The 22,792-nt window shown below is 41.6% G+C and overlaps 1 protein-coding gene across 1 annotated transcript in view; it reads right to left on the bottom strand.

Moving 5' to 3' along the window:
- The window catches only part of ranbp9 (RAN binding protein 9), a 133,963-nt gene that overhangs the window by 87,455 nt on the left and 23,716 nt on the right, over nt 1-22,792 (bottom strand). Inside the window, exon 2 of the mRNA XM_039754005.1 lies at nt 7,375-7,486. Coding sequence (XP_039609939.1) covers nt 7,375-7,486 — 112 coding nt within the window. The remainder of the gene's footprint in view (nt 1-7,374; nt 7,487-22,792) is intronic.

The following is a 22,792-nucleotide window of genomic DNA, read 5'->3' as shown; positions in this document are numbered from 1 at the left end:
GATGGTCTGGTGATTTTCTATGTAATAAACTTAATAAGTTATAGCATAATGAAAATTGCACAATTAGATCTGGACCACCCTATACAATAATCTTTGTAAACACATTGTTAATAAAGAAACGTTTTTCATATTTTAGTAATAAATGGCAAAATGTAGGCATAAACTATTTAATGTGTGAAGCCTGACGTCCAAAGATCAAATAAACACTTTCACAAAAGGATTAGGGATAATACAACAGCTTCTGTGGCTGTTGGAACTGGAAAAATCTGGAAAAAATCAAATTCGCACTTAGAGGATCTGTGCAGAAGTTTTCCAAAACCTGGCAGGATCTGATCAGTAACATTTTAGAATAAGCATTTAAATTGAGGAAGCAGGTTCTCTCTCCTCTTTAACTCCATTTATCTTTATTCATTTATTATTTTATCAATTCATTTGTCTTTACTAGCATAAAATTTTACACTGCTGGCCTAGCTCTCTTTCTCTGGGGTGGGAGTTGATTTGTTTCAAACTTTTTTCTTTTTGTAAAACTCAAATTATGTGTATGGAGCGATATTTGATTTAAAAAAAAATGCAATACTATAAAAAAAATGAAATGCTAGAAATATGTAATTTCATATTTTATAAACACATTGTTTACATAAAAAACTTTCACTCCAATAACCTCCGAAATTTCAAAGGGAACTGACTACATTTGGTAAACCTGGATAACAGAGAGATCATTTTATAAATGCAAGCTCTAGATCAGGGGTCTCCAACCTTTTCTCCCCCTCGAGAGCTACCTTTACAAAATGAAGATGGCCGGGAGCTACTCGTGTTTTCTCACGTTTCTTCTCATAGCTTATTTCAACCCAAACAAACTGAATAAACTCGTTTTGCCTGAACATTTACAAAATGTTGGTGTCCACAACTCACATCACAAAAAATATTGAGTTCACCTGCAAGTGTATTTTGTACGTCTGTATGCATTTCCTAGTGTATCTCACACTATTGAATTAAAACATGAATGCTGTCAAAACAAAACAATGCAATTCCAAATCCACAGATGTGACTTATTCATTTGTCATCGTGTTACATGTCACTGTTTCACTTTATTCACATGTCCAGTTGCACGTGTGATGTGTTTTTTAGTTAGTCAGATGACTCAACAAGAGAGGTGTATGGTGGAGTGGAACCACCGAGGTTCACTCTTATGGAGTCACTTCAATGTCCGTCTGTCAGTCTTGTTCTGCACTTCGATTTCAGACTCACAGGGGTATGGAGAGCCAAACAAAGCAGACATGTTCAGAGCTGCTTGGTGAAGATCCTTATAGTTATCTGGCTCTACTAAGCTCCACAAATGCTGAGAATGTTGTTGAGACTTTAACTGCACATTATTTTGAAGGTTTACTAATATACTAGCCGAAGCCCGCCGGTGTAAGAATAGGAACGGAAAACGGTGAGAAAGGAATTCAGAAATCAAGAAGAAATAAATACTTCTTGAAAGACGCAGTTGTGAATAGGAGTTTTGGTGGTGACGACAGATAATGAGTCGAAAGATCTAACTCTAGAAAAAGCCACGTACAACTGACCGGGGTTGAAGACTGGCTGTTAGAATTATTGTGAAGAGTAAACAGCATGTGGGTATGAGGAAGGCCGCTTCTGAAATTCGATTACAGAAATATAATCAATGACAACCTGAACTAGATGTTGTTGTAGAATGTCTCTAAGTAATTCCTGCAGCTTAACCCAAAAGACTTGTACTATAATATCAGGTCTGTGCTCCGGTCTTTGGGTATCCGACAGTGCATGTAGAATTTCCGGCCAAGCAGGATTACATGTGAAAGTGATAAATAAATGAGGCTGTCCGAATTTACGTACTACGGCCATGGCATCCTGTTAGTTTTTGTGGCATCTGTCTTGGACTTCCTGGAAATGTGGACGGTAATATGATCATTTTGTATACATGTACGTTGTTATTTTCAGCTTTTGCTTGCAGTGCGTCTGACAGTCCTTTGTATTGTTCCACATGCAGATCTTGTTGATCTAATCTGAGATAGTTGAGACGCACGCCCTCTGTTTTAACATACGCATCTACGACATACTGTTGGAAAAGTTCGACACTGGAGTGCAAAACACTAAATGTATTCCTCATTGCTAATGAATTTGTGAATTTCCCCTTGGGATTAATAAAGTATCTATCTATCTATCTAATCTAATCTAATCTAATCTGTATGCGTAAAATTGGCATTGAGTAAGCCTTATTTGCTTGGCGGTTCTTTTATCGGGAACATGTTGTAAATCTTTGTGCCAGCCAATGTCTCCGTAAGGGAATAAAAGTGGGTAAACCATAGGATTGCAATTCATATTGAGTGTGGAACTCTGTTTACAGGAGTTGCCTATGGGACAGATGCAAATGTCCCTTTCGGCAGGTGGATCACCATCTTCTCCAACGAAAATCGCTGCAACATTGGCGTGACATGTCGGGGCATTGTATCGTCGTAAATCCTGCCTTGGGTTTTCCTCGAAAAGCATTCGTACAGATGCTGTTGGATTGGACTGCATGTATTTGATGGTTCTGAGCATGGAATCTAGCTGGAGAAGTACATTTTCGCTGCATGCAGAGTTTGCTTTATTTTGTAAGTGTACTTCAGAAGCTTGGCGGGCAATGCTGTGTCGGCTGTGTGTGGGTGGAAGCAGTTTTGAAGAGGAGCAACTGGCAGCATGGGGAGGGGTTTGGAATAGGACGAATAGGAATCGACAAATGCTGTGTCGGCTGCGTGTGGGCGGGACTGGTTTTGAGGTGAAAGCAGGACGAACCAGAAAAGAAATATATATAAGAGATGATACAGTGGGATGCAAAAGTTTGGGCAACCTTGTTAATAGTCCTTATTTTCCTGTATAAATCGTTGGTTGTTACGATAAAAAATGTCAGTTAAATATATCATATAGGAGACACACACAGTGATATTTGAGAAGTGAAATGAAGTTTATTGGATTTACAAAAAGTGTGCAATAATTGTTCAAACAAAATCAGGCAGGTGCATACATTTGGGCACCGTTGTCATTTTATTGATTCCCAAACTAATTATTGGAACTCCAATTGGCTTGGTAAGCTCAGTGACCCCTGACCTACATACACAGGTGAATCCGAGTATTTAAGGGGGTCCATTGTAAGTTTCCCTCCTCCTTTCAATTCTTGTCAAAGTTGAGGGACGCATGGATTCCATTCAGTATCAGCAGATTCTGGAGACCAATGTCCAGGAATCAGTGACAAAACTGAAGCTGTGCCGGGGCTGGATCTTTCAACAAGACAACGACCCGAAACACTGCTCAAAATCCACCAAGGCATTCATGCAGAGGAACAAGTACAACGTTCTGGAATGGCCACCTCAGTCCCCAGACCTGAATAGAATTGAAAATCTGTGGTGTGAGGTAAAGAGAGCTGTCCATGCTCGGAAGCCATCAAACCTGAATGAACTCGAGATGTTTTGTAAAGAGGAATGGTCCAAAATACCTTCAACCACAATCCAGACTCTCATTGGAACCTACAGGAAGCGTTTAGAGGCTGGAATTTCTGCAAAAGCCGGATCTACTAAATATTGATTTCATTTCTTTTTTGTGGTGCCCACATTTATGCACCTGCCTGATTTTGTTTGAACAATTATTGCACACTTTCTGTAAATCCAATAAACTTCATTTCACTTCTCAAATATCACTGTGTGTGTCTCCTATATGATAGATTTAACTGACATTTGTTATCGTAGCAACCAACGATTTATACAGGAAAATAATGACTATTAACAAGGTTGCCCAAACTTTTGCATCCCACTGTATATGAAATCTGAGGTCTGTCTGTACGCGTTTCAGAAGAGAACTTTAACAGATTGATATCAGGTTTTTTTACTGTAATTTGCTTGAACATTCAAGTTGATTTTGCGACTTCTCTCATTTTCCTATGTATCATACTTCGCTTGCGGTACCGATTTACTTGCACGAATCGAAGAAACATGCAGCGTGCTCACTCACTCATCAGCTTTGGGGTGTGTTCCTTAACTCCAATTAGCTAGCGAACAAGAGAACAATTGAATTCAACTTTGTTTGATATTTAAAATAAAATGTTACTTGGGTCTTGATGAGTTTGAGTCCGGATATTCTCACATCGAAAAGATAGATTGCAATTCAGATTGTGGATCGTGATATGATTTTTTGGAAAAATCGCCCATTCCTAATTTGACTAATCAAGTTTTCAAATTTATGTAGGATTCATTAACCCTTTGGTGAGCTACTTGGAAAGGGGTTGCGAGCTACCGCGAGCGATGTGTTGGAGACCCCTGCTCTAGACAAACTCTGCACCATTGATTGAGACTCAGAACATTTTAATCATTGCTTTGTATATGTGCTCACAATATACTGTAGATCACTACACATACTATACATCATCATCACCAATTTATCTGCTATTTCCAGGCTTAACCGGGCTGCCCAGTTGCTCTTCTACTCTCCTGGCTCTTCTCCAGCTTACCTGTTGACCCTATTCTTATATTTTTTTTTGTTCTTTATTTTGCCTTATACAATTTCTTGTATTAGGAATTTCTTAGTTTTCGCATAGCCCTGGGGGTCAGCCATTGTAGGTTAAGTGTCTTATTCAAGGACCCAGCAGAGTAGGATCTCTTTTGGCAGTAACAGGGATTCGAACCGGCAACCTTCCAGATGCCAGCGCAGATCCTTAGCCTCAGAGCCACCACTCTGCTCCTATTTACTCCACATCTAAATTTTGGGAACTTCTTTATCCACTCATCTTCCACCTTAAAATGAACACCGTCAGATTGGCTGTGTAAATTTATGCTGGCGCTCTTAGTTAGGGTCAGATCCTCGGGAGAGTGTGAATGTCACAGAGAATAAAAAGTGAAAAAGCTAACTTTTACAAGTAACATAAATTTACACCCGATCTGTTAGTTTTCAAATAATATTGCATTCGTGTGATGATGGTTTTCTGATTGGTACTATTCAGGTCATACAATGATTTCTTCAAAATGTCACATGTACTTGTCTCACGCTGACAGCATGCACCACAAGGCGTGAGGAGACTCAGTGCGAGCAGGAACAGACAGGTGGCCGGTGGCTCGTGCTATAACAAGCTTGACCTGGCGGCGATCAACGCACATGCACTGTGCAAGGCATGTACGGGGTCCACTGAGAAAAGAAGAGCGCTCATGGCTCACCTTGCAGAGGAACATTCTTTCCTCTGCATGTCCTGGAGTCCTGTGCAGACTGGGCAAGATCGGGGATGGGGGAACAGTCACTGATTACAAGCGCAAGAAGGTACGAGAAGAATATGAATAATATGAATAATGTTCTGAGTTGGGCTGGCGCTCTGCCCGGGATTTGTTTCCTGCCTTGCACTCTGTGTTGGCTGAGATTGGCTCCAGCAGACCCTCCGTGACCCTGTAGTTAGGATATAGCGGGTTGGATAATGGATGGATGGATGGATGGATGAATAATGTTGCCTCCGTGCCACAATGTTTTCCTAAATGTACTATACAGGTCATAAAATGAATAATTCCAAATAGCATATATATGGACCATAAGGTGCATACTAATTCAGCATAAGCAAGAAAATGAAAAAAAAAAAATCAAGTGACAATGAGATACGAATAAGGAAGATTCGCCAGCGTTTCTGTGTCAGCTTTTATCCATCCAGATCAGAGAATTTCCAGTTTGATTGCCTCAAAACACCACTCAAATCTACAGTTATTCCCAGTTTTTGGATGCATTACAGATACCACCGCTAGATACTCTCAGTGCAGAGGAATTAAATAAACCTCTGACACTCTCAGAATTACTAGACGCTATAAACTCACTTCATAGTGGGAAAGCAGCAGGCCTTGATGGCTACCCTGCTCAATTTTATAAAACAAAATTCAATTAAGTTACATCCCATTTTATCAGCAGCATTTATAAAAGGCACAGCCAATTTTACCTCATAAGTATCAATTACAGTCTTTCCTAAGAAAAATAAGGACTTATTACAATGTGCATCATACAGACCAATCTCACTTCTGAATAACGACTTTAAGATACTCTCCAAAGTTCTAGCCTGAAGGATTGAGAAAGTGCTTCCTTCAGTAATATCACAAGACCAAACTGGATTTATTAAAAGGCAGACACTTAGCTTCCAGTCTTCGACGCCTGTGTAATATAATATATTCACTCATAAAGTCTAACACCCTGGAGATGATATTATCATTGGATGCAGAAAAGGCATTCAATATGATTGAATGGGACTACTTATTCACTACATTGCACAAATTTGGGTTTGGCCCGAACATATGTGTATGGATCAAACTAACATAAACCAGTCCAGAAGCTTCAGTTTCTATTGACCAGAAAATAGGAGACAGAGCTGGAGGTGGCAGAGTTAAAGATGTTAAGATTTGCATTGGGTGTTTACGAGGATGGACAGGATTAGAAATGAGGACATTAGAGGGTCAGCTCAGGTTGGACGGTTGGAAGACAAAGTCAGAGAGGCAAGATTGCGTTGGTTTGGACATGTGCAGTGAAGAGATGCTGGGTATATTGGGAGAAGGCCGCTAAGGATAGAGCTGCCAGGCAAGAGGAGAAGAGGAAGGCCTAAGAGAAGGTTTATGGATGTGGTGAGAGAGGACTTGCAGGTGACGGGGGTGACAAGGACAGAAAGATATGGAACAAGATGATTAGCTGTGGCGACCCCTAACAGGAGCAGCCGAAAGAAGAAGAAGAAGGAATTACGATTAGGAAAGGAATAAACCTGTCTGTAGAAGGTCTATACGCTGACATTGTGAATCAGAGCAAATACTAAGTCATGAGATTGACGGATTGTGCTAAGGCACAGATCTGGCAATAGATACAAAACTGATTCCTGCACCATAAGCACAGTGGTCTCCATTGTACTTAAGTGGAATAAGTTTGGAGCAACTACAACTCTTCCAAGAGCAGGCCAAAACTGAACAATCGGGGATGGGACGGCCTTGGTAAGAGAGCTGACCAAGAGAACCACTGCAATCCATTGGCCCCTTGAGCAAGGTTATTAACCTGAAAATTGCTCCAGGGGTGCTGCACAATGTCTGAGACAAATGAAATGAAAACAAAACAAGTTAATTAGCAGCAAAAACAGGTCACTCGTTAAGAAAAGTGTTAGAATGAAAACCTGTAGCCACTGCAGCCCTCCAGGACCAGAGTTTGAGACCACTGTCCTAGATGGTCTCCCATCCAAGTACTGGCCTGGCAGGTGGATGACCTCTCTTCTGAAGCACATGCTGACCAATTCAAAATGAATTCTGTCTGCACAACCGAATGGCAAATTTAGAGTTACAGGTCACCTATAATATTAAATAAGTACTTGAAATATTAACTTACCCATCTCTCCCTTTACTGACTATCTTCACTTCAAAATAGTAAATGCCACAGGCTGCTGGGATAGGATGTGTGGCTCGAACTGAAGCAGCATCTTTTGGGGTTTTGCCATGGCCTGAAATAAATAGAAAAGATCCATCAAGACAGAGCTTAACATGATTTCCAACATCACATCCATCTGCTTTCAAATAGATATCACCAAACTCGTACACGTACATACACGGCGATGATCTTCTGTAAACCAAAACTATGAACCAGCAGCACCTCCTAAGAATCCATCAATCATATGTTGAGTCAATAAAATCCATTACTATGTGATTATTCCTGTATGTCTGTTTGACGTGGGAGCATTTCATCATCCTTCTTAAATCTGGTAAACAAGAGACCACCATTTAGTCTGTCAACTGTCAATTCCTTAGCTGTGTTTTTCCAATATCTTATTCACAGACGTTTAGAAAGTTCTAGATAAGAGACTCTGTCGTTTATTTAAAAGGTCAACGACCCTTTATGTGAAGCAATTCTACTTGGGATTCTTCCTTAATCAACTGTTAACCAAATATCATTTCTGTTTAAATGTGTAAATTATATAGTGCCTTTTCTATCTTTGTATGTAGCCCAACCTATAAGAGGCAGCCATTCAGTCCATTAAACTCATGTGGTTGGGCTACCAGCTGAACAGCAGTATCTCAGTATCTTGGCCGGACACCATAGTCCGTCTGGTCCTTCTTATCATCTTGAGCCATGTGATTAAGGCCCCCAAGAATGTGCTGGAGGTGGGATGTGTTAGTCGTTTAGTAAATACAGAGACACTTGTGAGGTCCTTTGCCCCTTCTTGCCCACTCAGGTCTGCCGATGATCAAATCTCACTCCGGGCTCTTTTCATGAGTAACTCTTAACTAGTGGCAAGAGCTGTCCGCCTCCATCTGAAGTTCTGACTCCCCTCAGTGTGCCAAGAGGCACTTGAAGACTCGCTAGCTTGTCCGTCTGCTATTAGCTGTCAGGTTTTAGTTATCTCAGAAGTGTCACCAGCTGGCATTGTGTTCTGAGCTCCTCACTTCTGGTGGTCAATTTTGTACCATTGTCCTGTCACACTTGTTCCTAAAACAGTCCACCTGACTGATCTTTACTCGATTATGCTGACCACTTTAGTAAGTCACGTTGGATCAAAGTGTCTGCTAAGCAAATAAAAATAAATGGAAGTGTCTGACAAGAATGATGCCAACAGGGATGATGGATGCGACCATCTACGTACTTCATGGCAAGATTCATTTGAAGAGACCCAAAAATTTTCATTTAATGTACTGCATATTCATATATATAGTGGACTATGGCCAGACATTCATCTCGGCCAATACCCCCAGGCCGCCAGAGAGAGCCATCCCTGCGACATCGAGATGCCCCGAATTCCAGCAGGGCATCATGGACATTGCCGTTTTCCTGTACAGCCCTGCTGGATAACCTTCGAGCCACCAGGGGACGCTGCAGGGAGGCGCGGAGACCTCTATGTCACCTTGAACCCGGAAGTATGTCTTAATTACAGCGACAGAAGAAATGACGTACTTCCGGGATGAAAAGAAGAATTTGGATCCGACCCGGAAGTGCTAGGAAGTCGCATGGACTGCAGGGTCAGAAGCACTTCCGGGTCATAAACTATAAACGACTGGCAGAGATACCAGACGGGCGAGCTGAGCTGGGAGAGTGGAGGATTTATTGATTATTGAGAATTGTATTTTGATTTATGAGTATTGTGGAGTGGAGGGTGCTTTGGGCACTGTATAGTTCAAATAAAGAAAATATTTGGACTTTTATCTGGTGTCTGATCTGAGGGTTCAAGGGGACGACAGTGCCCCCTATCTGTCACTATATACATATACAGTGGTGTGAAAAACTATTTGCCCCCTTCCTGATTTCTTATTCTTTTGCATGTTTGTCACACAAAATGTTTCTGATCATCAAACACATTTAACCATTAGTCAAATATAACACAAGTAAACACAAAATGCGGTTTTTAAATGATGGTTTTTATTATTTAGGGAGAAAAAATCCAAACCTACATGGCCCTGTGTGAAAAAGTAATTGCCCCCTGAACCTAATAACTGGTTGGGCCACCCTTAGCAGCAATAACTACAATCAAGCGTTTGCGATAACTTGCAATGAGTCTTTTACAGAGCTCTGGAGGAATTTTGGCCCACTCATCTTTGCAGAATTGTTGTAAATCAGCTTTATTTGAGGGTTTGGCCGGACATTCTCCTTCAGGATTTTTTGGTAGATAGTAGAATTCATGGTTCCATCTATCACAGCAAGCCTTCCAGGTTCTGAAGCAGCCAAACAACCCCAGACCAACACACTACCACCACCATATTTTACTGTTGGTATGGTGTTCTTTTTCTGAAATGCTGTGTTCCTTTTACGCCAGATGTAACGGGACATTTGCCTTCCAAAAAGTTCAACTTTTGTCTCATCAGTCCACAAGGTATTTTCCCAAAAGTCTTGGCAATCATTGAGATGTTTCTTAGCAAAACTGAGACGAGCCCCAATGTTCTTTGTGCTTAACAGTGGTTTGCGTCTTGGAAATCTGCCATGCAGGCCGTTTTTGCCCAGTCTCTTTCTTATGGTGGAGTCGTGAACACTGACCTTAATTGAGGCAAGTGAGGCCTGCAGTTCTTTAGACGTTGTCCTGGGGTCTTTTGTGACCTCTCGGATGAGTCGTCTCTGCGCTCTTGGGGTAATTTTGGTCGGCCAGCCACTCCTGGGAAGGTTCACCACTGTTCCATGTTTTTGCCATTTGTGGATAATGGCTCTCACTGTGGTTCAATGGAGTCCCAAAGCTTTAGAAATGGCTTTATAACCTTTACCAGACTGATAGATCTCAATTACTTCTGTTCTCATTTGTTCCTGAATTTCTTTGGATCTTGGCATGATGTCTAGCTTCTGAGGTGCTTTTGGTCGACTTCTCTGTGTCAGGCAGCTCCTATTGAAGTGATTTCTTGATTGAAACAGGTGTGGCAGTAATCAGGAAATTGAACTCAGGTGTGATACACCACAGTTAGGTGATTTTTGAACAAGGGGCAATTACTTTTTCACACAGGGCCATGTGGATTTTTTTCTCCCTAAATAATAAAAACCATCATTTAAAAACTGCATTTTGTGTTTTCTTGTGTTATATTTGACTAATGGTTAAATGTGTTTGATGATCAGAAACATTTTGTGTGACAAACATGCAAAAGAATAAGAAATCAGGAAGGGGGCAAATAGTTTTTCACACCACTGTATTTTCATGGCATTCGTAGTCTGAATCACAATCTGATTGTATGGGTGGTTACCTACCAGGTAACGCTTGTGGTTGGTCAGCAAGTCGGCTAACCTCCACCACGGTGCCCTCTTTCAGTTGCGAGAAGCAGATCATAGAATGGTTGAAATAGTTTACTGTCAAAATAATGCAAAGAGTACACGACACGTGTTTCGCCCTAATACTGGGCTCATCAGGCGTACACACTCACTGCACCCCCTCTCAGGAATCGAACCTCATAACGTCAGCGCTGCGCCACGGCGTGTGGTTCGTTTATTTGACAGTATGTAGAGCGGGGTAATTACATTCATGGCATTTGTAGTCTGAATCACAATCCGACTGTATGGGTGGTTACCTACCCAGAATTAGGGTGAAATACGTGTCGCATACTCTTTGCATTATTTGACAGTAAAACTACTCAACATTCTATGATCTTCTTCTTGCAACTGAAGAGGGCACCGTGGCAGATGTTTGCCGACTTGCAGACCAACCACAAGCGTTACCTGGTAGGTAGCCACCCATACAATCAGATTGTGTGTATATATATATATATATATATATATATATATATATATATATATATATATATATATATATATATATATATATATATTTATTATACACACATATACATGCACTATGTATATATACATGTGCCACGCAAACAGAAGTCAGCGGGTGCCTTCATCTTACCGTTTGATCACTGAAATCTGGTGGTTAACATAAAGCTACAAACTACAACTTTGTAAATGAGGGCCACCGTGACTTGACAGAAGGTTTTCATTTCTGTACTGTGAACCAAATCAAATCACGGAGAGCCGATGATATTTTCAGCCTTTTAATCTTTTCTTTATTTTTCTCTCTCTTATCATTTTGAAACCAGCAGTTAAAAATAACATCCTTTAGAAGTCTTCAGCCCTCAGCGACCACTTCCTGAGTTCTTTGTCTGTTCCAATAAATGATGGGTGCATTCCTTTATTTCCTTTTTCTTTTATTTTATTCTCTCATTCCCTGTTATCGGATGCTTTCCTTTCTTTTCCTTTTTTTTTTTTTTTTGGCCCCCAGTGATGGTCTTAGCAGCATCAGATCCCTTCTAAGCCCCTTTCAATGGCTGTATTATGTGTTTGTCTGTCGAAAAGGCTTCAGGTTTAATGGGAAATGATGCGTGCCTATGGCCCGCCATCTAAGAGGGCTACAGTGCAGATTAGGCCCCTGACACTGCACGTCAGACTGGAGGCCATCATTCTGGTATGTGGTATCAGCGCCGCTTTGCTAGTAACGACGGCCCACTTCTACCAAAATAAAAGATGATGTGATGAAGTCAGTCGCTCTGCTGTCAGGATTTCATCCTCTGGAAGGCAAAACGTGACCAAGCTTTAGCCCCAGTGACAGCATTGACCACCAGCTGGAAGCATGAAGGAGACACTTGTGACGTCACACGGGGTCTACATTTTTATTTGGATGGAGAGGTTTTACATATCACAGATCTCTGAATTTCAAACTAAAACGTACCGTCAGGTGTTCACAGTACAATTACTTGCAAGTCTCTAGCAGACTCGAATTTCAGTTCGGGGATTATGGGACTCGCAGGCGTTATTTAAAGACCAACAAAAAACGATTCTGCTAGTGCCATTTTATCTTATATGAATTAGTTCAGAAATAAATATATACAGGGTGAGCCAAAAAGAAGTATCACATTTCAAATGTTTATTCTATAAAAACTCTACAAGATGAAATCAACTTCATTACAACCCAAGAAAGGGGACACCAAATAGATGTTTTCCACTGTGTTCTAAGAATGATGTCTACAAGTTGGTGGCCGTCATTAGCGATACGCTCTTCGAGACGATTTCTGAACACTCACGTGACTCGTTCGGCCATTTCAAGGGGAACAGTGGCGATTTCGTGGCAAAGAGGGTCCTGGAGGGCTTCAAGGTTTTGAGGTCGGTGTGTGTAGACCTTCGACTTGAGATAGAAATCGCACAGAGCGAGATCAAGTGAATGTGAAGGCCACCCGACATCTCCACACAGGGAGATCGGCTTCCCAGGAAACATCTCCTGCCAAACTTGCATGGATCTCCGTGCAGGCCGTATGAGCTGTTGCTCCAGGCGTCCACCACATCCATTTCGTCCAGCTGGGGCATCGCAAAAAAAGTTCTCGAGGATTTCAATATAACGTTCTGAAGTGACGGTGACTATTGCTCCCCTTCCAACTACAATGGCGCACCTAACTGTAACACGTGTGCACACTGTGCTGGAGTCTCTCATGATGTTCATGAGCGTTGGTTTCAGCCCAATAGCGAAAGTTTGGCTTTTTTATGCAAATGTGTCTCGTTGCTGACGTCACATGATGATGGCATCTCGATAAACGGTTTGCAGATCGTTGGTGCAAAACTCTCTACGGCTCTCCCAGTCTCTCTTTGTATGGACTGAAATTAAGGTCCTTGTGCAAAATCAAAGACGTGTTAGAAATGCCTGAGGCAGAAGCGCACTGAACGTCTAGGAGACTACAAAATGGATGCCCTTACAGCTTGGATGTTTTCAGGCGTTTGTACAGTCCGAGGACCGCCTGGAGATTTTCAGTTCAATGTTGGACCTGTCTGTCTAAATGAAGCCATCCACTGAAGAACTGGGACGTCACCGTTAGGAGGAATGCTGAAGTGCGTTCGGAAGGCGCGTTGCGTAGCGATGAAAGATTCGCTGTGTTTGAAGACCACTTTGACAGCGAAAGCACGGTGTGCACCGGACCACGGCATGTAGCAGACTCATGGGGCCTCTAGCTCACGCAATGACCTTGAGAAATGGGGTACTTCATTTTGGCTCACCCTGTGACCAATCAGCTGTGAGAAGCAATCATTTTAACTTGTGACATCAGACATTTGAACGGGAAAGTTAGAAAAGACACAAGAATAAATCTGCATGCTTTCCCCGAGTGTAATGGGCACAGTTAAGAGTCGTGCGTCTCGCATAGTGTTGGATCGTTAGTAAAATTTTGACTGTGGTATTGATACCAACTGTTGGCCCCCATTTCTGGTAACAGAATGGCTCTGAAGTAACTGCCCACCTGACGTGTCACAGCTGCATTGTTCCCCGGGCACACATGCATGTGCACCTCACTACTCAGCCGCTCCATCGTGTGCCTCCCTTGTATGTAATCGATGAGCGAAGTCTCCTCTTTGGACAATCCAGCAAGTTTATATTCATATCCATTAAAAACGGGTGGGGAAACCGAGTTGAGTTCAAACCCCAGAGTTTTGATCACAGTTATAAAACGACAGAGACCCAAGTGTTTGAAAATTACCAATTACTTTGATTTCGGTTTCCCCAGCGTGCAGGCCACACTACATAATGGCTTCGAACCCACTGAACCAAAAGCAGTGAATAGAGGGCAGTGGTGCTGTGCCACAGAGAGGATGTGCAGTGTTGTTCATAATGGCACTCCGTTTTCTTGTCATTCTCTCCTCCTCTCCAACCTCCAGGGGGTCCAGAGTCTGTCCCATAACTGACCCTACCCTTTTTAATTAGCCTGTTGATTTGGTGGTCCTGTCTTGAAGTGATGCTACCAGCCCAGCACACCACACTGGCTATCATGAGAAGGATGGCACTACCCACATTAAAGGAAGAAGAGTCTGCTCTGCCGTTTCTTCTACAGGGTGGTCCAGATCTAATTATGCAATTTTCGTTACGCTATAACTTATTATGCTTATTACATAGAGAATTCACAAAATTTGTTGCCGATAGATGGCAGCACCTGCCCTGCATTTCAAAATGGCGGGGAGACGGCTGTCAATCAAACAGCAATTCTTTTGTCTTGCATTGTTGCTGTGATGTAAGATTTTGCATATAACTTGATAAATGTTTTGTATGTCTATATTTGTAATCTAGGCAAAGCAATGTAATTTAGTGTTACTTTGGGGAGAGGTAGTCGTGTTTGTCCCCAGTTTACGACTAATTTTACGACAGGATTTGGGGGGATGTGTCTTAAACCAGTTTGATGAGTGTTTCTCTGCTAAAGTCTTTCAACCCCCTGCAAGGAAGCCAGGATGTTTAACATATGGTTTGTTTCAGGTGTTAAGATGTTCTATTTCACCCATTGGTCTGAGGTATGGCTGTTTGGAATTGGCTGGTCTCAGAGACCTTGAAGTACCATGATGTCCTATTGGTTGGAGGAATTGGAGAGAACATCTATAAATGTACGTGCTTAACCTCACACTCTCTCTCTAACCAACATATGATGAAGAAGCATCTCTCTTGCTAACCTGTGATGATGTAGAAGTATCTCTCTCTTGTTAACAACTGATGAAGACCATCAGACCATAAACTGAAGACAACACAATGAAGAGCACAGTTTCAGCCATTTTGAACAGACATGTGGCTAAAACCTGAGCACCACTGATGCCTTAAGTAGAGACATTAAGTAACTGCAAGTCTGTGTGCCACCTGAGTTACACATCACCATTTTATCAGGTTGTATGGTTGCCAATATTCAAATGTACTTTGCATTTTGTTATTATTTATGAATATTATCAGTAATACATTATTTTATGTGTAACTTAACTCCTGCTTGTCTTTTTACTACATCTAATTGCCTGAGGCTATAGATATAGAAGGGAAGGGGGGACAAGTTATATACAGTGGTACGTCTGTGAGATTAGGCATTTTAAGGCTACATATTAATAATACAGGGTGGCCCGCCTTCCTGCCAGAGTGGCGCGCCGATTGACTACCCTCATCACGAAAGCTGTGCAGACGTAGTGCAAACGTGTGAGTACGAGCTGAGCGGCGTATTCCATTCCACAAAGAATCATTTTCAGCACTTTCTGTAAAGAGTGAGTAAAGAGTTTTGCATTTCAAGTTCTTTCTTTATGGAAGGGCGCCTTTTTTTCGCCAGGGAGGCGGGCTACTTTTTCGTGGGCCACCCTGTACAATAGGGGAAAGTAGAGCAATATACAGTAGTCCCTCGCTATATCGCGCTTCGTTTTTCGCGGCTTCACTCTATCGCGGATTTTAAATGTAAGCACATCTAAATATATATCACGGATTTTTCGCTGGTTCGCGGATTTCTGCAGACAATGGGTCTTTTAATTTATGGTACACGCTTCTTCAGTTTGTTTGCCCTGTTGATTTCATACAAGGGACGCTATTGGCGGATGGCTTAGAAGCTACCCAATCAGAGCATGTATTACATATTAACTAAAACTCCTGAATGCTATAAGATATGCTTCCCGTGCGGTACTCGATTGTTTGTAGTGATGGGAAGTTTGGATCATTTTACCGACTCGGACCTTTGAGTCTCGTTCAGCAAAATGAACGAATCATTTTTCGAGTCATTTCGTTCAATTCTCTTTCCGGCTCAGACTGCATAGGTTAAGCTTATGGGGCTGTCATGTGATGAACGAACGACTCAAACCCGAAGACTCGAGAGATGAACTAATCAATTCTGTTTCCGGCTCAGACTGAGTTGGTTAAGCTTATGGGGCTGTCACGTGATGAACGAATGACTCGAAAAACCCGAAGACTCGAAACAGGTGAATCAATTTCAATACAGAAACTATAGGAAGTTGCGCAAATGCGCATGCGCGACTGAACGAATCACTCCCACGAGACGACTCGTCCTTCCCGAGTCACATTAAAGATTCGTTCAAAATGAATGAATCGTTCAAGAACGACCCATCACTAATTGTTTGCTTGTCTCTGCCTCTCTCTCACCCTCTCTGACATTCTCTGTGCCTGACGGAGGGGCTGTGAGCAGAGGTGCTGTTTGCACAGAAGCTGTTTGCCTAGTGGATACGGACGCACCTCTAAGAAATGCCGGCCGCTTTATCGCAGTGCTTCCAAAAACACACTTATTGATTTTTTGATTGTTTGCTTTAATCTCGCTCTCTCTCTCTCTCTGACGTTCTCTGCGCCTGACGGAGGAGATGTGAGCAGAGGGGCTGTTTGCTTAGAAGATACTGACGCTCCTCTCAAAAATGCCGCGGCAAACTTAAAAGCACACGTATTGATTTTTTGATTGTTTGCTTTTCTTTGCGAGCGCTCTCTCGCTCTCTCTCTCTGAAATTCTCTGCTCCTGAAGAGAAGAAGATCTATTTGCATTCTTTTAATTGTGAGAAAGAACTGTCATCTGTCTTGTCATGGAGCACAGTTTAAAGTTTTGTTATTTCATGTCTAGAGGGCTCTAATAATGTTAACAGTGTGGGAGAGTTTATAAGGGCTTAAAATATATAAAAATAACTACACAAACATATGGTTTCCACTTCGCGGATTTTCATCTATCGCGGGGGGTTCTGGAACGCAACCCCCGCGATCGAGGAGGGATTACTGTACACATATTACTCTACCAAGATAAAACAATTGTTTTCCTGCATTGCGTTAAAAGTTGCATAATTAGATCTGGACCACCCTATAGAGGCCCTCTGTGTTCCGAGCAGGGCTGTGGAGTCGGAGACAATTTTGGGTACTTGGAGTCGGGGTCGATAAAAATGTACCAACTCCGACTCCTAATAAACTTAATTGTAAAGAAAAAAAATACAGCAAGTTCCTATGTCCCATTTCACAAACAACGGTCGTAATGAAGTACTTCTCTGATGTAAGAATAAAGCCCAGTGCATAGCTGTCTTACTACTAGTGTGAAGTTCAGATGAGCGATTATACAACCTGACGTTCACATATTGTAATCTGGATTATGGGACATTACAAAAAGGGTTTTCATTTGATTTAAGATCTAATGTGTTTAAAAAGTGTAATGATGGAGGTGGAGGTGTGTGTGTGTGTGTGTGTGTGAGTGAGTTCAGGGTCTTTTGTTTAAACTGGCCAATACAATAGAGAGTCAGCTTCCTAGTCAGTAGTTTTGTGGTTAAATGACGTCGTGTATGTTGCCTTCCTTCAATCAACATGGAAAATACATCAGCATATTAAATACAGAGGAGTCGGAGTCAGAAGTACCGGAAACTAAGGAGTCAGAGTCGAAGGATTTCTCTGCTGACTCCACAGCGCTGGTTCCGAGACCAGTCCAGCCGGTCATTGATGTCACAAAACCCAAGTATTTGTAGGACTGGACCACCTCTACATCCCCTCTTTGAATAGTGACCGGACACGGAGGCTCTTTAATAATAAGTTTTATTTATGTAGCGCCTTTCATACACCCAACAATTCAACAAAACACATAAACGAGACAGTAGAAGTTACATACAAGAAAACGAATAACACAAGATGTGTATTTAACAGGAGTTTGAAATGAACGATAGATTTTTCCTCACGAAGACTGAGAGGAAGAGCATTCCAAATTTTAAGGGCCAACACACGGACGGCTCTGCCACCCATTGGGTGCGGTAAAAGTCAATGGTTTTTGCGGATGTTAAGATGCAGAGAGTTCTCTTAAGTTCCCCCCACCCCGGACTCCTGTCCTTATCAACGCCTTGGAGAATCATCTGAGAATCCATCCATCCATTTTCTAACCCGCTGAATCCGAACACAGGGTCACGGGGGTCTGCTGGAGCCAATCCCAGCCAACACAGGGCACAAGGCAGGATGTCAACCCACCGCAGGGTGCACACACACAAACACACCAAGCACACACTAGGGCCAATTTAGAATCGCCAATCCACCTAACCTGCATGTCTTTGGATTGTGGGAGGAAACCCACGCAGACACGGGGAGAACATCATCTGAGAATTCTGCAGGTAAATCGTTACATTCCTTATGAACACCTCAAATTGGACAGCGAACATTAATTTGTTTTTACCGTTTCTAATATTGATTTAGTATCAACTTTCAAGAGGATTTATTTTTCCGTTACTGAGCAGCAACGTCAATCGCACCGTAAGATAAACCAGGTAGCCATGGTGAAATCATATCATTCTTTATAAATCCTATTACTTAATCTCCCTGTTTGCCGTTACATCGGAAGGCCGGGTTGTTTGATATCTCAAGTGACTCGTGGATGAAAAGGGCTGCAGTGTCTCAGAAGACAAAAGCTGTCAAGTTTCACCGAGGACAACTAAAGCTACAAAACCAAACAGGGCCGCACCAGGAAGCAAGGAATAAATTAGAGACGGCAATCCATCAGTGTAACGTAGCAAAGTCCACGATTAGCAGGACGGCGACTGCAGCAATTTAAATATTTCATGACAATTTCAAATATTCAAGCCTCATTACAAACTAAGATACATTTTCAGTTTCAGAGATGAAAAGGGCAACTTTGAAAATAAATAAATGAAGGCCTACAAACACCCTGGTGTGGCACCAATGCAGATGCCCGGTTGCTCTGATGCAACTCTGCTATTTCCTTTTATTTCCATTCTCTCTCAGCAGGTCTTCCTTTCTTTTTTTCTTGTCTTTCTATTGTTCTTACTGGAGCTCATGATTTCTGCCACACTGTCCGTCTCTACAGTCTAATTCTGCACACCGAGCTGTGAAAAGCAGGGCTGTGGAGTCGAGGAGTGGGAGACAATTTGGAGTACCTGCAGTCGGCAAGAATGTACCGACTCCGACTCCTAATAAATTTAAATTGTAATGAAAAAACAATACAGCAAGTTTCACAAACAACAGTCGTAATTAAGTACTTCTCGGATGTAAGAATAAAGCCTAGTTGTGTTACTACTAGTGTGAAGTTTTATACAACCTGACATTCTGTTCCTGTAGGGGGCGCTAGCCGCCTTGTTGGAATAAGTTCTTTTGTAATTGCGGTGTTTTAAGTAACCAAACACTACACAGATATGATATTAAAAGGCGATATGGCGGTAAATAACTTCGCTTTCTTTAATGACGATTGACGTGGCATTACAGATGAAGGAAGCCACAGTAAGACAATTTCCCAACTGGGAACTCGGTGTATACAGTCTGCCATTTTTCATCGCTGCGCTGGAAGGCTTTTCAGGACAGATGACGTTAGGGCTGTTCGATATAACGATATATATCGGATGACAATATGAAAACGTCTATCGCTGCACATTACGCTATCGTTTGTTTCGTGGTGTCGCAAAATAAACTGTTTACGGCAATATTTTTTTCATTGTTTTGATGGCCACCACGTGGATGCAGACACACTAGCATGGCTGATGAAGACGAGGCAACACCAGGTAGCTCCACACAGAAGGACCTTGTTCCTAAACGAGGGGCTACCTCTGTAGTATGGAGATGGTTTGGATTTGAAGAGTCTGACACGGACCAGAAAACGGTACTGTGCAAATTATGCTGCAAACCGATCGCTACCACAGACTCCAACACGACAAACCTCTTCTACCACCTCCGCAAAAAGCACGTGAGCGAGCGTGCAGAGAGTTTACAACTGAGAGGCAGGCCACGTAGGATATTACAGTTGTAAAGGTACTATTTAAACGAGCATGTTAAAAGCTTGGAAGATTAATTGCTACCAAAACAATTTGCTTAAGGCATAATTTTCCTGCAGCGTTTGCTGTCAGCATTAATCTTGTTAAAATTACGTTTACGCCACAACTGCATTAAAGCGGCAAATCTCCGTTAACGAGTTACCGCGGATCGCCCGTGCTTGGGGCTGGACGGCATCAACACGTTAGCGCCGTCCAGTCCCACGCACGGGGCGATCAGCTGTAACTCATTAACGGAGATTTGCTACACTACGATGTGCAAATTAACATTTTACTAGAATGTAGCCTAAAAAATATTATATTTAATATTATACATTTAATATATTTTTGTCGTAAGCCTTATTGCTGCTACAGTTTGAAGTACAATGTTTACATTTGGTTTTGACAGTTAATGTTAGACTTGTATTTATTTTGTTTAAAGGGTTTATTGGCCTTATATAGTTTAGTTGTTAGTGCTTTGATCCTTTTATATTTAATATATGTTGTGAGAGTTATTGCTGCTACAGTTCACATTTTGTTTATGTCAGGCATTTTAAATAGCAGTATTTTATATTGGGCCTTTAGTAATTTGTTTTTGAAAAGTGTTTTATATTTGATACATTAACATTTTATGTTTACATTCTAAGTCAAACATTTGCTCAAATGTTCTAAATAAAAGAACAGAAATAATTACAAGTTGAGTACTTCTCATTTTTGATTTTTTTAATTTAAATGAAAAATAAAAGGAGTGGTGATTATATAAACTATTCACTGAATACAAAGAAAATGTACTATATCGTGATATCGGGATATGAAATGAAATATCGGGATATAAGATTTTGGTCATATCGCACAGCCCTAGATGACGTTATCACCCATCCGTCCATCGGCCTCAAAGTATCTGGCTGCTGCCCAGGCCTTTTATACTGGTTCCTCCAAATAGTCCATTTCCAAACAAGGAAAGAAGACTTTGTGCTGACTTTTAACAGAGGACAGAATAGTATACGTCTGTCTTTAGGCGGACTATCCATTCCTCCAGCTGTCTTTGGCCCAGCAATTCTAAGTGCTGAGAGCCCCTGTGTGCTAACTGTGGCCTGGCCTGTACATGTGAGCGGATTTATAAAATAACTGTTGTACAGAGCACAGGGACATTAAACTTCTATTCTGATCACACATTCACATATTGTAATCTGGATTATGGTACACCAGTAACGGGCACACTGTATGATAATGTGCAGTAAATACACTTGACTTATAGTTTCCATCCTCTCTCTTTCTCTGTACGTTTACCATTCGCTTGCTCAGAGGTTGATACGCCTGTTTCTTCCTCAGCAGCTCTTCTCGTCTCCACCCTAGCGGTCCGCATCTTTTCTCGTTAAAACCGATTAAGTCAGTGTTCGTGTTGCAATTACTTAGTACGTTTCCTTTCATTTTTCACTCTTCAATCTGCCTCAAGAATGATTTAAGATACGAAGAGGTAGGGAATGAGAATGGCCGTCCTGCTGGCCGATGACGAGAGTTGGGTGTACAATAATATAAAAATAAAAAGAGGAATAACCTTGGAGGTCAACCATCACCCCGAAAGTGGATAGTAGACGCCACGTAGTATACGAATACCAAATTTCAGGTCAACCAGTCAAACGGTTTGCGAGCGACAGGTGATTTAAAATCCTGAACAGCCACGGTAGCGTATTAGAGAAGAAGATAACAAAAAGATCTAATGTGTTTAACAAGTGTAATGATGTAGGTGGAGGTGTGTGCTACGGCCTGCTGTGTATTCCAATACGGTAGACAGGGGTCCTCAGTCACGGTCCTGGAGGGCCGCAGTGGTGGCAGGTTTTTGCTCCAATCCAATTGCTTAATAAGCAGCCCTTATTGCTCAAGTGACACTTCTGCTTCACTTCAGTGGTCTCGCGCGTTACGATTTTGAACCCTTATTGCTTATTTTAGTCTCAAAACAGCCGTATTCTTGGTTTTCCATTTGCTCCTTATTAGCAATAACATGCAAATGACAAAAGACACCAGCAGTTCTCCATTTAGCTCGTCACCATTGACATCTGTGTGTATTAATTGTTTAATTAAATACTTGGAAGGAAAGTGAAGAGAAAAAAGTGAAGGACTGAGAATCACTCCTCCATTTTAGCCTTCAAATCATTTAGGTGATATCATTAGAAAAGGGAAAGAAAATCTAGGATATGAGACTGAGGTGACATGGCAGAGTTAAAGCACAAACAAGCCATGAAATTAAATTATTGGCAAGAATTGCTTTCTAATTAAGCAACCAGGATAGAAAAAAAAAAACCCGCAGTGGGGCTGGGATTGAGGACCGCTGCGGCACACAGTCAGCTTCCTAGCCAGTAGTTCTGTGGTTAAATGACGTGGATGTTGCCTTCCTTCAATCAACATGGAAAATACATTAGCATATTAAATATAGAGGAGTCGGAGTCGGGGAGTCAGAAGTACCGGAAACTAAGGAGTTGGAGTCGAAGGATTTATCTAGCGACTCCACGGCCCTGGTGATAAGTGCGGCTCAATAACCAGGGCACATTTCTCACTCCTGTGTTTATTCATTCCATTAGATACTTCTGGAAAAAACAAAAAAAATATATATATATATCGGTGTGAATCATAGACAAGAAACGCATTTCCATTACGGTACGATGATATTAGTAAAATTATATATCACCATATTAAGAAATTATCAAGGTGCAGACCTAAAAATGTAAAAATCACTAAGATGTAGTCCTTCTGATGCCATTTATTTCAATACATTTGATAACTTGACATCAAGTAAGATTCTCTTTTA

Source organism: Polypterus senegalus, chromosome 5 (assembly GCF_016835505.1).
Source record: "Polypterus senegalus isolate Bchr_013 chromosome 5, ASM1683550v1, whole genome shotgun sequence".
NCBI classification, from domain to species: domain Eukaryota; kingdom Metazoa; phylum Chordata; class Cladistia; order Polypteriformes; family Polypteridae; genus Polypterus; species Polypterus senegalus.
Note: the sequence above shows the minus strand (reverse complement) of the source record. Positions and strands in the feature narration are given on the sequence as shown.